The following is a 12,675-nucleotide window of genomic DNA, read 5'->3' as shown; positions in this document are numbered from 1 at the left end:
CGGTTAGGTATTGGCTCTGATACCATTTGTAACGGCCCAATCTAGGTCTGCCAGGGAGCACTACGTCTTTCCTCCTCCACCTGGACCAGACAACAGGGGGGCGGGCCTTATCGGACTAATGACTGGCCCCACAAACCAACACGTATCCTTTTCAGTGTGTTTTGTCTTACTCACACACTTCCTGAGAAAACTTCCCAAGTGGTCACCCATCTTAAGATTGCTCTAAGCCAAGCACGCTTAACTATGAAGTTCTTATGAGAAAGCTCCCGAAAAGAAATGTACACCTTATTGATATGAGTAGTAACATCTAATCTTTTTAAGTCTTTCATCCATGGGGTATCACATAAACAATATAAATTAGGCTATGATTCACATGTTTAAATAATTATGAAAAGATGTATAGTTTGTCTAGAAATTTTGTTCCAACGGTTCTTTCACAAAGGAATCAACTTATATGTTGTAAAGAAGCTATTTCAAAGATTCAAGAGTATAAGTTCTATGTTATGATAGCAATGTTACCACAATTGACAAAAGTACATGTAAAAATACTGAAATTTAAAGGTTATGAGTGACTTTAGTCAACTAGACTTCAAGGTCAATCACCTGGAAAATTTAGGAGCATAATTCCAGATTGGCAATAATGGTTCAGTCGACTGAGCCAATGACTTCAAGTGCCTGAACTCATACAGGTTTTAAAATAAAATGCAGGAATTCAAGAGCTATTTTCAACTAGGACTATGGGGCTTCAAACCAAAGTTCACAACCAATTAAGGGCTTAAGAAAAATATCAATCTTATTAGAGAAAGTTGTGGGATGACTTGATATGATTCACCACAAACTCCGATCACACTAGCAAATTCCTTGGAACAAGCTTTGAACAAAACGACGAAGTAAACTGCTTTGTGAATATAAAAGTGACGTGGGATGAGAGCGAAGAGATGGTGATAGAGTCATTGGATAGATAGTGGTCTCTCACCACCTGATCTCCAGAGAGAACGCGTAACCTCACACTACTCAATCATAAAGATTGGACAAAGCTAACAAGCTTCAATAAAAGGATTACTATTTCAATATCAATATCTGCTACTAACATAGTTCTTACAATAATAAATATAAAGACATAACACAAAGGGATAAGGCAATAACTCTCACACAAACATAGGGTAACAAGGCATGGGAAAACACACATGGGGAAACTAACTATTAAACACACACAACTTGCTAACACATTTAAATCCTAACACAACTTACTAACACTCTCACATGCAAGCAAGTTGTCTTACAATATTACATTAAATACAAAACAAAAATCAATGGGAGGCCTAATTCGTGTGGGGCCTAATGGAGCCGTATGGGGCCCATATAGTCTTGAACTCGGACTTGCTACGACATATCAACTAGGGTCTTCTCGCATCTCCATGTGTACATACAAAAAAGTTACAAACCAAATTGGACATCTGAAGGCCATCCACGTGTTACCATGTCAGTGAAGGAAACGGGTAAGGACTACTGATTCCCATCAAAACCCTTATGCATACAGAAGTCTTAGAATCTATCTAAATCACTCATGTAGCAATCCCAGAGGAAAATCCTTCAATCCCCTTATTCTACTATTCTCCCAATTCAAATTTCGAGACATGCACCGAACGAAACCATCGACGGTTTCAACCAAATCGTTGACAATTTTATGTCTAGAGCTGAATCTTGTAGACTGAAATTGTCGACGGTTTGATACCAAGAGCAAACCGTCTCTGTAACCGTTAACCAATCCATAGACGGTTTGATCCTGCAACTAGCCTTCTTATTCTTTGCATCACTAAACTTTCCACAGTGCATGCGTTCCACTCAAATATGAACCACATCTCCAATAATCTCCACCTCTTGACAAATATTCACCACTTAGGAGAAAATCGAAAACATACTCGCTGCTTCACCCATGATAGTAGATTGAGATCGTCTCCTATCTAACACTTGTAGATGTTGATCAAGTCTAAGCAATACTTGAACTTGTCTATTGTGATCGGTTTCATCAACATATCAGTTGCATTGTTGAACACGTGAACCTTCTCAAGTAGAAGTTCGCCTAAAGCAATTAGTTCCTTAATCTTGTGAAACCGCACATCAATGTGCTTTGTCTTAGCATGATACTTGATTCTTTGTCAAGTAGATGACACTCTGACTATCACATTGCAATCAAACTCCACCTTATTGGACACCCAGCTCCCTGACTAGTCTTGTGAGCCACTACACTTCCTTGGCAGCCTCAGCCACTGCCATGTACTCTGACTTAGTAGTAGATAAGGTAACAAGTGACTGCACCATATACCTCTAACAAATAGATCCTCCCACAAGGGTGAATACATACATTGTGGTAGACCTCCTGTTATCAAAGTCTCTTGCGTAGTCAGCATCCACATACCCTACCACTGATGGATCTATGTGTGTGTGTGTGTGATCTAGACAATAACTAAGAAAAAAAATCACTCCCTTTTTATGTCTTTTCTATTCGCTAAAAAAATTAGTCATTTTTTTTTTCCTTTTGTCTCTTACTTATTTATAAAGTGTTAGATCATTTAGGGCAAATGACAAACTTTACTTTGCCCATAACTTGACATGTAGAGCAGATGACATTATATTCTTACATCCACATAACTTTACATCCACATAACATTATATTCTCACAATAGTCACATGATTATAAACATTCAAATTAAGAAAAAAATTTTAATAATATTTCTTAAATTAATAATTTTATGTCCGTACTATTTCCAACTTTCATAGTTCATTTTATTTCTAAATTTACAAATAACCCGAAGCAAGCTGAAAAATAGGAGAGAGTAATAATTTTCTTCCCCATTTTTATCCGCTTTTTGAAAATTCTAACTTGCAGATTTAGAGCGATGCTACATAGTACGTTCGCGTGTGATGTATTTTTGCTAAACCCCTATGTGTCATTCCCTAAAGCTCCAACACATAAATCACGTACACCATGCCACAGAATAGCGCCATCGGAGATCATGCAACCGAAACAAGATCCTAGCCGTTAAAAGAGATGGTCCACACATTGCCGATTCGGGCCATCGAACGGCTGAGAACGAGCGCCAGAACCATCCTTTACCAAAACCCCAACTATATATTCGCTATTTGTCTAAGCCCCCGAGCTTGTGTCCACCCCCGGCCCTCCACACACCGTTCTCATTCAGCGTTTCGGTTCTGAAGGTCAGCAGCTTAGCATTTCTGCTTCTCTGGTCGCTCCTCTCTCTCTCTCTCTCTCTCTCTCTCTCTCTCTCTCTCTCTCTCTCTGTTTTTGCGTTGTTGAGAAGCTAGATTTTCATGCATTCGGATCATTTCCTGTTGAGATGTGGGCGTGTTTGTGCGTTTTGTATTTGTATTTTTAGTTTGTTTGATTGTATATTTTTTCATGTTGTTTGGATTTGAAATGCTGCAGAAGATCGTCGCCATGGGCAAGTGCTACCCCACTGTGTCTGAGGAATACCAGAAGGCCGTCGAGAAGTGCAAGATAAAGCTCAGAGGATTCATCGCCGAGAAGAACTGTGCTCCGTTGATGCTTCGATTGGCGTAACTCTCTCTCTCTCTCTCTCTCAGTTGTTCATAATCGCACGATGATAGTTGTAGCTAGTAAGGAAGTAGCGATTGGCTTTGTTGGTTAGTTTCTAGCTAGCCTTTTGCCTTCTCTCCAATGATTGCCTGTTTGATGATGGTTTTAGAGAGAAATAAAGCGAGGATCGGTCGTACGACGTTGCGATCTCTGTTGCTTTTGTAATGGGTTGACTATTGTTTAAAGCGAGACAAGGTGAGGATCTGAGGCTGTATGTGGTTTGCTTTTGATGCAGATGGCACTCGGCTGGGACGTATGATGTGAAGACGAAGACTGGGGGACCGTTTGGAACGATGAAGTATTCGGCGGAGCTCGCCCACGCTGCTAACAATGGACTCGATATTGCTGTCAGGCTGTTGGAACCTATAAAGGAGCAGTTCCCGATCTTGTCTTATGCAGACTTCTACCAGGTATTTTTTTTCCCTTTCATTTGATTTCTTCGAGTACATCTATTAATTTTATGCTTTAGTTTTTGCTTCATCATTGTTCAACCTTTTACTATTGATTTGCTAATTGACCCTGTAATAATATAATGTGCTCGTCGATTGAAGTTGGCCGGAGTTGTTGCGGTTGAAGTTACGGGCGGGCCTGAGATTCCTTTCCATCCCGGTAGACCGGTCAGAGGACTTACTTTATTCTCCTTTTGCTTTTATTTTAAATATTTATTCTGCATTGTTGTCCATTTGATTCAAAATAATGTTTGGACTCGCGTGTTATCAATCGTTTAATATCTGGAATTCTGGTAAGTATTTGATTTTGCGTGTTTACTGTTTGTAAATTTAGTGAGAATAAGCAATCAAAGTCAACACCCCAACATTTCTCAAGGGCAAGAAAAACAATTGAAATTTGTGCTGTACTTGCCCTGACCTTCCAATAAGTTGAGCAATCGTTTGATTTTCAAGTCAAAGCATTATGTATATCATCAACATCATCATTAGTATTTATTGGAAAAATGGACAAAACTTATGACTTTTTCGTGATGAAAATATGAAATGAGTATGTTGTTCCTCAAGTGTTCACATCATTTGTTTAGTAAAGCTAGAATAGTGCTATCTGATCTAGAGGAAGGCTCAATGGTGGGAAATAGGGTGAAGTACTTGAGAGTACCCTTGTTCAATCCGGTCAAAGGAAGAATATTGCCATTCAATCTAGTAAGGCCCATGGTGGGAAATCAGATGGAGTACTTGAGAGGTTTTTTAGTTGCAACAGGGGTTAGCATATGGATTTAGGGTGGTTGAATGAGAGGTCAAAAATGGGACAGAATCAGAAGGGTGGCAGATTGAGGACATGTACAGGTGATACAACTGTTTTGTTAGGAAGAAGATGGGGTTGGGAGAGATGCTTCTTTTTGAGTGTTCCCGTTGTAGTTTTTTGTGGGGACAAGGGTGATGGGAAGTCAGCTGTTTCCTTGTGTATTTACTTGGTGAAAACTTATGAGAAGCTTGGAGTTTTGGAGGAGGGATCCTATATTTTTGTTGCGTGTAATTTCTTAGGTGTTTTGAGTGAGACCTGAAGGATGATAATGCATCAAGGGGTTAATGTTTATAGCACAGCAAATGGGAAGCCTGCTTCCATTGATTATTCTGGTATAGTTGATGGAGTTCATTATGCTAGGGTTTGGAGTGCCTTGTATGATGGAAGGGCTGAATGGGTATATGAAGGAATGATAGCTAAAAAGATCATTAAAGATGTAGGCAATGGCAACATGATGCAACCAAGCATTTGTATGCTTTTTTTTTTTCCCCTTTTATTTTCTCTTCCTTCAAACAAAGCAGATGACTCCTGGCCTAGGCTAACCTAGCTACATGATAGAAGCTTGGGTTGGTGAATGGGACATTTTAGGTTGGACTGATTGATCTGTCTAATCAAAAATAAAATTTGTGTGGTTTATTGTATCACAAGCTCTATAATTCTGTGAGCTTTCCTTCAACATTTTAAGCTTGTGATAGTACCTTTATTCCCTGTAAGTTTGACGAGGAGGCCAACTTAGCGTGAAAGAGGAGTATGGAAATGATTCTTCTTATGCTGGGGAAAGCTTTTCAAGGGTCTTAAAAGTGGGTATTAGCCATTGAATACAGTTTGTGATTTGTTTGTTTGTTTGTTTTTTTTTTTTTCAACTTGATTGTGACGTATAATGCATCTACTTCATTATTGGTTGGTATATTATTGATTGTTTGCATAGGCCATACCATTGGGACTGGTCAAACTTCACGGCTGGACTCTCCTAGAAAAAAACTGGGCCTTGTCAGTGTCATGGATGGCTATAAAGTTATGTTAAAAGTCACGGTATGATGTTTCTTTCAGCCAGTCCACAACCAACTACTAGTATGGTTGGTCTGTTTTAAAGGGGGAGCTTGGGTTTAGTTTAAATGGACTTGGGGTAAAAATGTTTTCAGGGGGCTTTGTATTAAAGGAATTTTGGTTTCCTTCCATCAATCACTGCCGTTCTATCAGTCACTGCCGTCTTGTCTATTCTCGATGGCATAGAGCCAACAAGTATCACAATTTGGGGGGACAATTGCGCTTCCTAGACCACTACCATGTAGTTAGGTAAGGACAATCAATCTGCGGTGATGGGAATCTAGGAATGAATGGCGATAGCTATACAAGTTATGTTAAAAGTCATGGTATGATGTTTGTGGCAAAGAATTTTTTTGTTCTGTTTTAAAAAAAAATGAAGAAAATATTTATTAAGTTTGATGATGAGTCTTGACCCAGTCTTAAAAAGTGTTGTGCTCAATGTGAAAGTTTCAAGTTCAAGTGATGGGACAATCTCTTTAAAATGTGGAAGCAAGACTACATACATTATACCCTCCTCCCCACACATCGATATGAAATGGAACATTTTGGGATGTTAGAGATGGAGCCAGAAGACAGCCAAGAAATGACGCGTTGTTGAGTTAGAAAACGCGTGGAATTTATTCTCTATTAATCTCTTCATTATAAATTTCCAATTATGATTAATTTGATTGGTTTTATCTTAATTGTAATTTACATTCAAAGCCTGTAAAAGGAGGGCTGTGGAAGATGTATTGTATAGCACAAAAGTGCAGAGATAGCACAGGTGTGTGCAGAGTAGCTCAGAGAGAGCAGAGAGCAAGAAGGGAAGAAGAGAGAGAGAGAGAGAGAGAGAGAGAATTGTAATATTTTCCGACGAGTTAGTGAATTTTGGTGTCTGCTTCGTGGACGTAGGTCATTCTTGACCGAACCATGTAAAAAACTTGGTGTTACTTTGATTTGGATGCTTGCAGGTTCCTAACAAGGGATTGGTGGTTCCCCCACCTTAAAAAAAAAAGTTTTTGGATTGGTTGTAAATGAGGCATTTTAAAATAATGCAGCCTAGTGACTTGGCCAAGAAAAATACAATCAAAGAAAGCGAGCCCCATGATGTCTTATATTTTAGAAGAATTATTTGAAGTTGAAATTTCCTGAGAATGATGATGCCCTTAGGTTTATTTAAAGAAGCTGAAACTAGAATTTTAGTGGTTGGAAAACCCATCATCTCCTTTATTCTTTCTTTGTTTTTCGATCTTTTCCATTTCATTTTATTTTATTTTTACCAAGAAGACAATGATAATGTTTGAGAAGAAATTCATCCTAGCTAGTGGGGTTTACAAGGAATTAAATGAAAATTTTGTTGCATTGGTAATTGTATGGGACTTTTTTTATAGGGCTTGAAGTATGTTTTGAGTCTCAATCTTTTAGGGCTTTAGATCAGACTTTAGTAGAAATAATAGATTGTGGATTAACAATTGTTGTTGAATGACCCACCATCATCCCTCTCTCTTGCCCACGGGTGTATGTCCAACTCTCCAAGTGCAAAAGCAAGCATTAAATTTCCATGTCAATAGCATGGGCTAGCTTTACCTATGCAGGGTTTAATGTCTCATCTCTTCGTATTGGTTCTTCAGACTTGAGAAAGAAGGGGTGGTTGTTTTAGGTAGCTGACAGGGAAGGACATGAATCTCGATAAGTTTCTTTATGTTAGGGTCTCAATTTGATCATAGAGCCAAACAAAGCAGAAAGGTAGGATTATTGCATGCAAATATGAAATGGTAGAAAAGAAGACTGCAGTGGGTATTTGAGATTTATTGAATGAAGCTTTTAGTTAGGTTCTGTTAAGTTTGCAGTTCTCTTTTTTTTCTGTTCTTTTGCTTCTTGTATCACGTTCAGTCACCCAGTATATATTAATAGTCGTGGGTACTTTACTAAGGACACTATTCATATCCTTTCTCAATAAGTATAGCTTTGAATATCTAGTATCTATTACACTCTGGGGGGTTTCGTATCATTAGAATTACTTCAATAAGGACAATAGGCTATTATTTATTTTACTCTTAAATCTCTCTCTCTCTCTCTCTCTCTCTCACACACACACACACACACACACACACACATCATTAATTGGTGGCCTGGGATAAATTGAGCACAAGTAAGATTAGTGGGTGAAATCTTGAAATACATGCACACACTCTCCTCCCCCCAATACGAATCTTCCATCACCAGTGGAGTATTTTTGTAACCCATGATAACCCAAAGAGGAGTAAAATTAATTAGGCATTGGAATCTGACTTAGTGTATAAAACAGAAGATAGAATTCCTGCACTGCAGAGGTTCCAGTAGAACAACAGTATTTTATTATCACATGGTCCACAGCTATTTGATTTCTCTCTTAATATTTTAATCATTTCCCATATTCCATGTACCTGAATTACTTTGCTTTTGTGAAAGTTCCTTGATGATTTTGTCAACAATTACCTTTCTCTGCTGATTGGTATGCAATTTCTCAAAAGTACCGGATGTGTTTGTTCCATATCAGGACAAAATTGAAACTGAAGTACCCCCAGAAGGCCGTCTACCGGATGCAACAAAAGGTGAGTTGTGGTAAATTTGTAATGATAGAAGAGCTTTACAATGTCTTAGAACAGTGAAGAAGTTTTCTGATACTCTTCTATAACTTCAGGTTCGGACCATCTGAGAGATGTATTTGGTCACATGGGTCTTAGTGATAAAGACATTGTTGCTCTATCTGGTGGTCACACCCTGGTATGTTTCAGAATGAGTAGTTCTTCCTAGCTCTTTCCACAAATAACACTCTTTTTGGGTAAAGGAATCTTAGTACTGCTACAGAATTCTAACTCATCATCTTATTTTATTGATTAATAATTTGTGGATTGTGGGGAATTACATTATTACAGGGAAGATGCCATAAGGAGCGCTCTGGATTTGAGGGCCCCTGGACCGCCAATCCCCTCATTTTTGATAACAGCTACTTCAAGTAAGTCATGTTCATTTGTGCACTAACAGGTTGTGTAATTTTTCATTCTGTTCCATCCAATATTTGCCATGTCTCAGTTAGTCTGATATTTGTATTTGCTGTCAACTTGTATAATATTTACCCTTACGGGCTGCTTGTATGTTGAGAACAATGCTTTTTTGGTGCCGGATTTATTCTTTTATGCACACACAGACACGTGTTTGTATGTACATACCTACACATGTATCTTCCTTTTGTTTTACCATTTTTGTTATTTTGTGAAAAACAGGGAACTTCTGAGTGGAGGGAAGGAAGGTCTTCTCCTGTTGCCAACAGACAAGACTCTTCTAGAGGATCCAATCTTCCGCCCCTTTGTTGAGAAATATGCTGCGGTCTGTATTTAATTCTGCTAATGGAATTTTTACTTCTTTTTATGGAGGGAAAGATCCCATTGCACTTCCTTGACAATAATACTGCCAAATGTTTCTGACTTTCGGGAATGTTACTTGTTCCAGGATGAGGATGCCTTCTTTGCTGACTATGCTGAAGCTCATCTGAAACTCTCTGAGCTTGGGTGAGTGTGAGGGTTCTTTTTCCTCTTTTGATTCATTCCCCACCCTCGTCACAACTGTTTGCTTTGGCCTTTTGGCATCTTAGAAGCATTCTGCTTTTGCTTTTTAAAAATTTAATTTTGACTCCTTTCTGCATTTGATTCTAGATTTGCCGAGGCACAGTAAAGGGGAACTGGCTGGTGATTGCCCTGCTGTGTTATCCTGGGGCTGCTGCGTGTTTTCATAAACTCGCTGAATAGGAAGATCTTCTTGTTTGCGGTCTCTGTTGGGCTGTTCCTCTTTTCCTGTTTTGGTGAATGTGATTGAAAAAAAGAGGCAAAAACATTGTACTGTAATGGCAAAATATCAGTGATTTTAGTAACTGGGTTAGTGGTTTTCCCTTTTTCACCAAAACATATGAGGCAACAGGGTTGAATGATCCGCTGATCGACTTTGGGTTTACTAAATCGTAATCACATATAATCGGTCGGGTTAGAATATGATTATCCCCATTTGTGGTGGCCTGGGTGGGGGCCTAAAATGACCGAAGAACTGATAATCAGACTCAAGCTGAATCGTTAGGCCTACTTTTTTCCTCTGGATTTCATTTTGGTTTTAGAGAATAAGTGCACAAGAAATTATGGACGCATTTGCCTAGAAATTTATTGATTCTCATTTTTATTGAGTTTTGTTTTAGCTTCTCAACATATTCGTGGGCCTGGTGGTCCATAAGTGAAAGGCCCATATTGTGGCTCTCTTTGGGGTTCCATTTTTTTAACATAAAGAAAAATAAACCTTTTTTTAAAGCTGGTAATCGATAAAATAATTTAATAAAATTATTGAGATGGTCTTTGAAGAATTGCCACCCCTGTCTTTGAATTGATGTTAAGAATAAAAATCATTAGTTTGATTTAGCTTTGGCCAAAATTGATCCAAATTGATTTCACTCATTTCCTGCGTTTTGGGTGGAGGGATGCTAGGCAACTGCCAGTGAACTACTCATTCTTCTTCTAAGGTGTTTGGATTCATTGGTATAAGAACAAAATGGTTCCATTGCATAATTTACTATGCTCATAACGGTTTGTCTTGTGCTCTTAGTGCCTTCAACTTTCATGATGTTTTCTAGGTCTCAATTTAATGATTCGCAATTTGTTTATCTTTTGTTTATTTTGTTGCGTGAGATTTGTATTATAGGTCTTTATTTTGTTTTACTTGAACTTGTAATCCTATTTTAGCTAGATGTTGGTGTTGTTTTTTAAGAGACTTTTAAAGTTGTCTTTTATTTTTCTCTTTGATTGTTTTGTAACCATGGTATTCCTCCGTCAAAAGTGAGAATTTATCAATAAATAAATGGAGGTATCGTCCTTTTTAAAATAAAAAATAAAAAAGTAACTACTTAGATTTCCCATATTATTGAATTTGACACATGTTCTTTCTCTTCCAATGAATTTTTGCTCTTCTCCCCTTTTTTATTATAAAAGAAAAAAGGAGGAGCAGACATTCACGAGGTGAAGAAAAGTACTATACTGAATTGAATGTATGTAGGGCTTAAATTTTACCGGCACTGCATTATTCATGGTTGGTATATTTGAGTTGGTACCCCTAGATTAAAATGTTATTTTTGTTGTAAGGAGTAATAACGAATTGTTATGACTTGATTTTTAGGTTTGTGGTGTGGTGGTTCGACCCTTAACTTGAAAAATGCTTTTGTTGTGTTTGGTTGAAAGGAAAAATGAAGAGAAAAGAAAATTAAAGGATAAGAGAAAGGAAAAAATAAAAAAGAGGAAAATTTGAATTGTTTGGTTGAGTAAAATAAGATAAAAGTTAGAAAAAAATTATTGTTCCCCAATTGTTTTCAACTTATCTAGGAATTGACTTTGGAAGAAGGGGGACTTTCTTTTTCATAGGCCCTCTTTTTTTTTTTTTTTAGCTATCCATGCTATGCTATAAAGTACCAAATACTCTTTTGTTAAAAAGAAACATTGAAAAAGAGGTGAAGCATTAAAGGACAACAATAATTAAAGTTACAAAATTTTCATGTGTCTTTAAGCGTAGATCCAAAGTCATAGGTTTTAAAATTGAATAACTTTTTTTTAAAATTGAACTTAAGATAAATTTATTTTTTATATTCTATTAAACCTACACGTTCATCTTTTTAGTCATCATTTACTGTCATACGATGTTAAAGACGATTTATGAATCCATTTTTAACTTTATAATAAAAATTAGTAATTAAAATATTAATCTAGTTTCATACATTTGAATCAAATAGAAAAAAAATTACATGACAAATTTGCAAAATTACAAAAATTAAGTTTATTTCATGTCATTCTATTATTTCATACAAACAAATCATAATCCTATATTTAGGAGAAGATTTGGATTTGAATTTGTATAAATTTGGACAACATGTAATATAAAATTGAATTGAATTTTATTTAAATTTATACAAATCTAAATTTATGACTCAAAATTCATGATTCCAAATGCAATCATCAATATATATATATATATATATATATATATATATATATAGAGTAAATAGAAGCTTAATTCATTAACCATGAATAAGAATATCTTTGGTATAATCTACTTGTCAGAACAAATATTACCTTTTAAAAATATTTATTTGGATTATAACTCATTGTGTCGATGTTAAAATCAATAATGATATATACAATTCATATACTTAGTTGAACGGCTATCTATTTTTTTTTCCCGCCTTTTTATAGACTATTTGCACTTTACTACCCGTTTGTGTTGTTTTACCCACCTTAGTTTTTAAAGCTTTCATTTGGCTTTTCTATAATTTGGACAAAAGTTAAATAAGAATTTTCTAAACAATAAAATAATATAGGGAAAAAAAAAGCATGTAAGAGAAAGAATGATTGACTATAAAATAAGAATGTCAAAACCATAAACACCACTATTTATTGCCACAACCTATTATTGAATTGCCCAATTTTTTTTGATAAAAAAATCACTAAATGAATCGTTTGCGAAATATATGTTATATTTTTAAAATTTTGGATGATATCACAATAGATGATGATAATGAAACTATTTCAAATAATAAATTCTCAAATTTAGCTGAAACTAATAAAGAGAAATCTAGTTGGGACATACGTGATTAGGGAGAGGTGATACTTGGAGAGATAAGATCACACAGTTACCACCATGCCTCGAGAAGATAGTTTAATCCTTAAGTAATCACCTAGTAACTACTTGAAACTATATGGGTACCAATA

At 36.4% G+C, this 12,675-nt stretch overlaps 1 protein-coding gene across 3 annotated transcripts; it reads left to right on the top strand.

The window, feature by feature from the left end:
* The first annotated feature begins 3,092 nt into the window (after positions 1-3,092).
* Positions 3,093-9,841, top strand: LOC131167932 (L-ascorbate peroxidase, cytosolic). 3 transcript variants are annotated; one of them, XM_058127011.1, is made up of 10 exons: positions 3,093-3,219; positions 3,452-3,579; positions 3,855-4,029; positions 4,171-4,236; positions 8,439-8,493; positions 8,583-8,665; positions 8,818-8,897; positions 9,166-9,268; positions 9,392-9,450; positions 9,595-9,841. In XM_058127011.1, exons 2-10 carry the CDS (start codon positions 3,461-3,463, stop codon positions 9,611-9,613), a joined length of 759 nt encoding a protein of 252 aa, XP_057982994.1. In that variant the 5' UTR covers positions 3,093-3,219; positions 3,452-3,460; the 3' UTR covers positions 9,614-9,841. The 3 variants fall into 3 exon arrangements, with proteins under 3 accessions (XP_057982994.1, XP_057982993.1, XP_057982995.1); XM_058127010.1 differs by having other exon boundaries at positions 3,121-3,219; positions 3,449-3,579; XM_058127012.1 differs by having other exon boundaries at positions 3,167-3,248; positions 3,449-3,579.
* The last annotated feature ends 2,834 nt before the right edge of the window (positions 9,842-12,675 follow it).

Source organism: Malania oleifera, chromosome 11 (genome assembly GCF_029873635.1).
Source record: "Malania oleifera isolate guangnan ecotype guangnan chromosome 11, ASM2987363v1, whole genome shotgun sequence".
NCBI classification, from domain to species: Eukaryota; Viridiplantae; Streptophyta; class Magnoliopsida; order Santalales; family Ximeniaceae; genus Malania; species Malania oleifera.
Note: the sequence above shows the minus strand (reverse complement) of the source record. Positions and strands in the feature narration are given on the sequence as shown.

Excerpts from the sequence above, each read along its gene's own strand:
- LOC131167932 (XM_058127011.1), top strand. The coding sequence starts at position 3,461 with ATGGGCAAGTGCTACCCCACTGTGTCTGAGGAATACCAGAAGGCCGTC. Across the intron at positions 4,237-8,438 it reads CTTTCCATCCCGGTAGACCG|GACAAAATTGAAACTGAAGT; the intron begins GTCAGAGGACTT and ends GTTCCATATCAG. Across the intron at positions 9,269-9,391 it reads TTGTTGAGAAATATGCTGCG|GATGAGGATGCCTTCTTTGC; the intron begins GTCTGTATTTAA and ends TACTTGTTCCAG.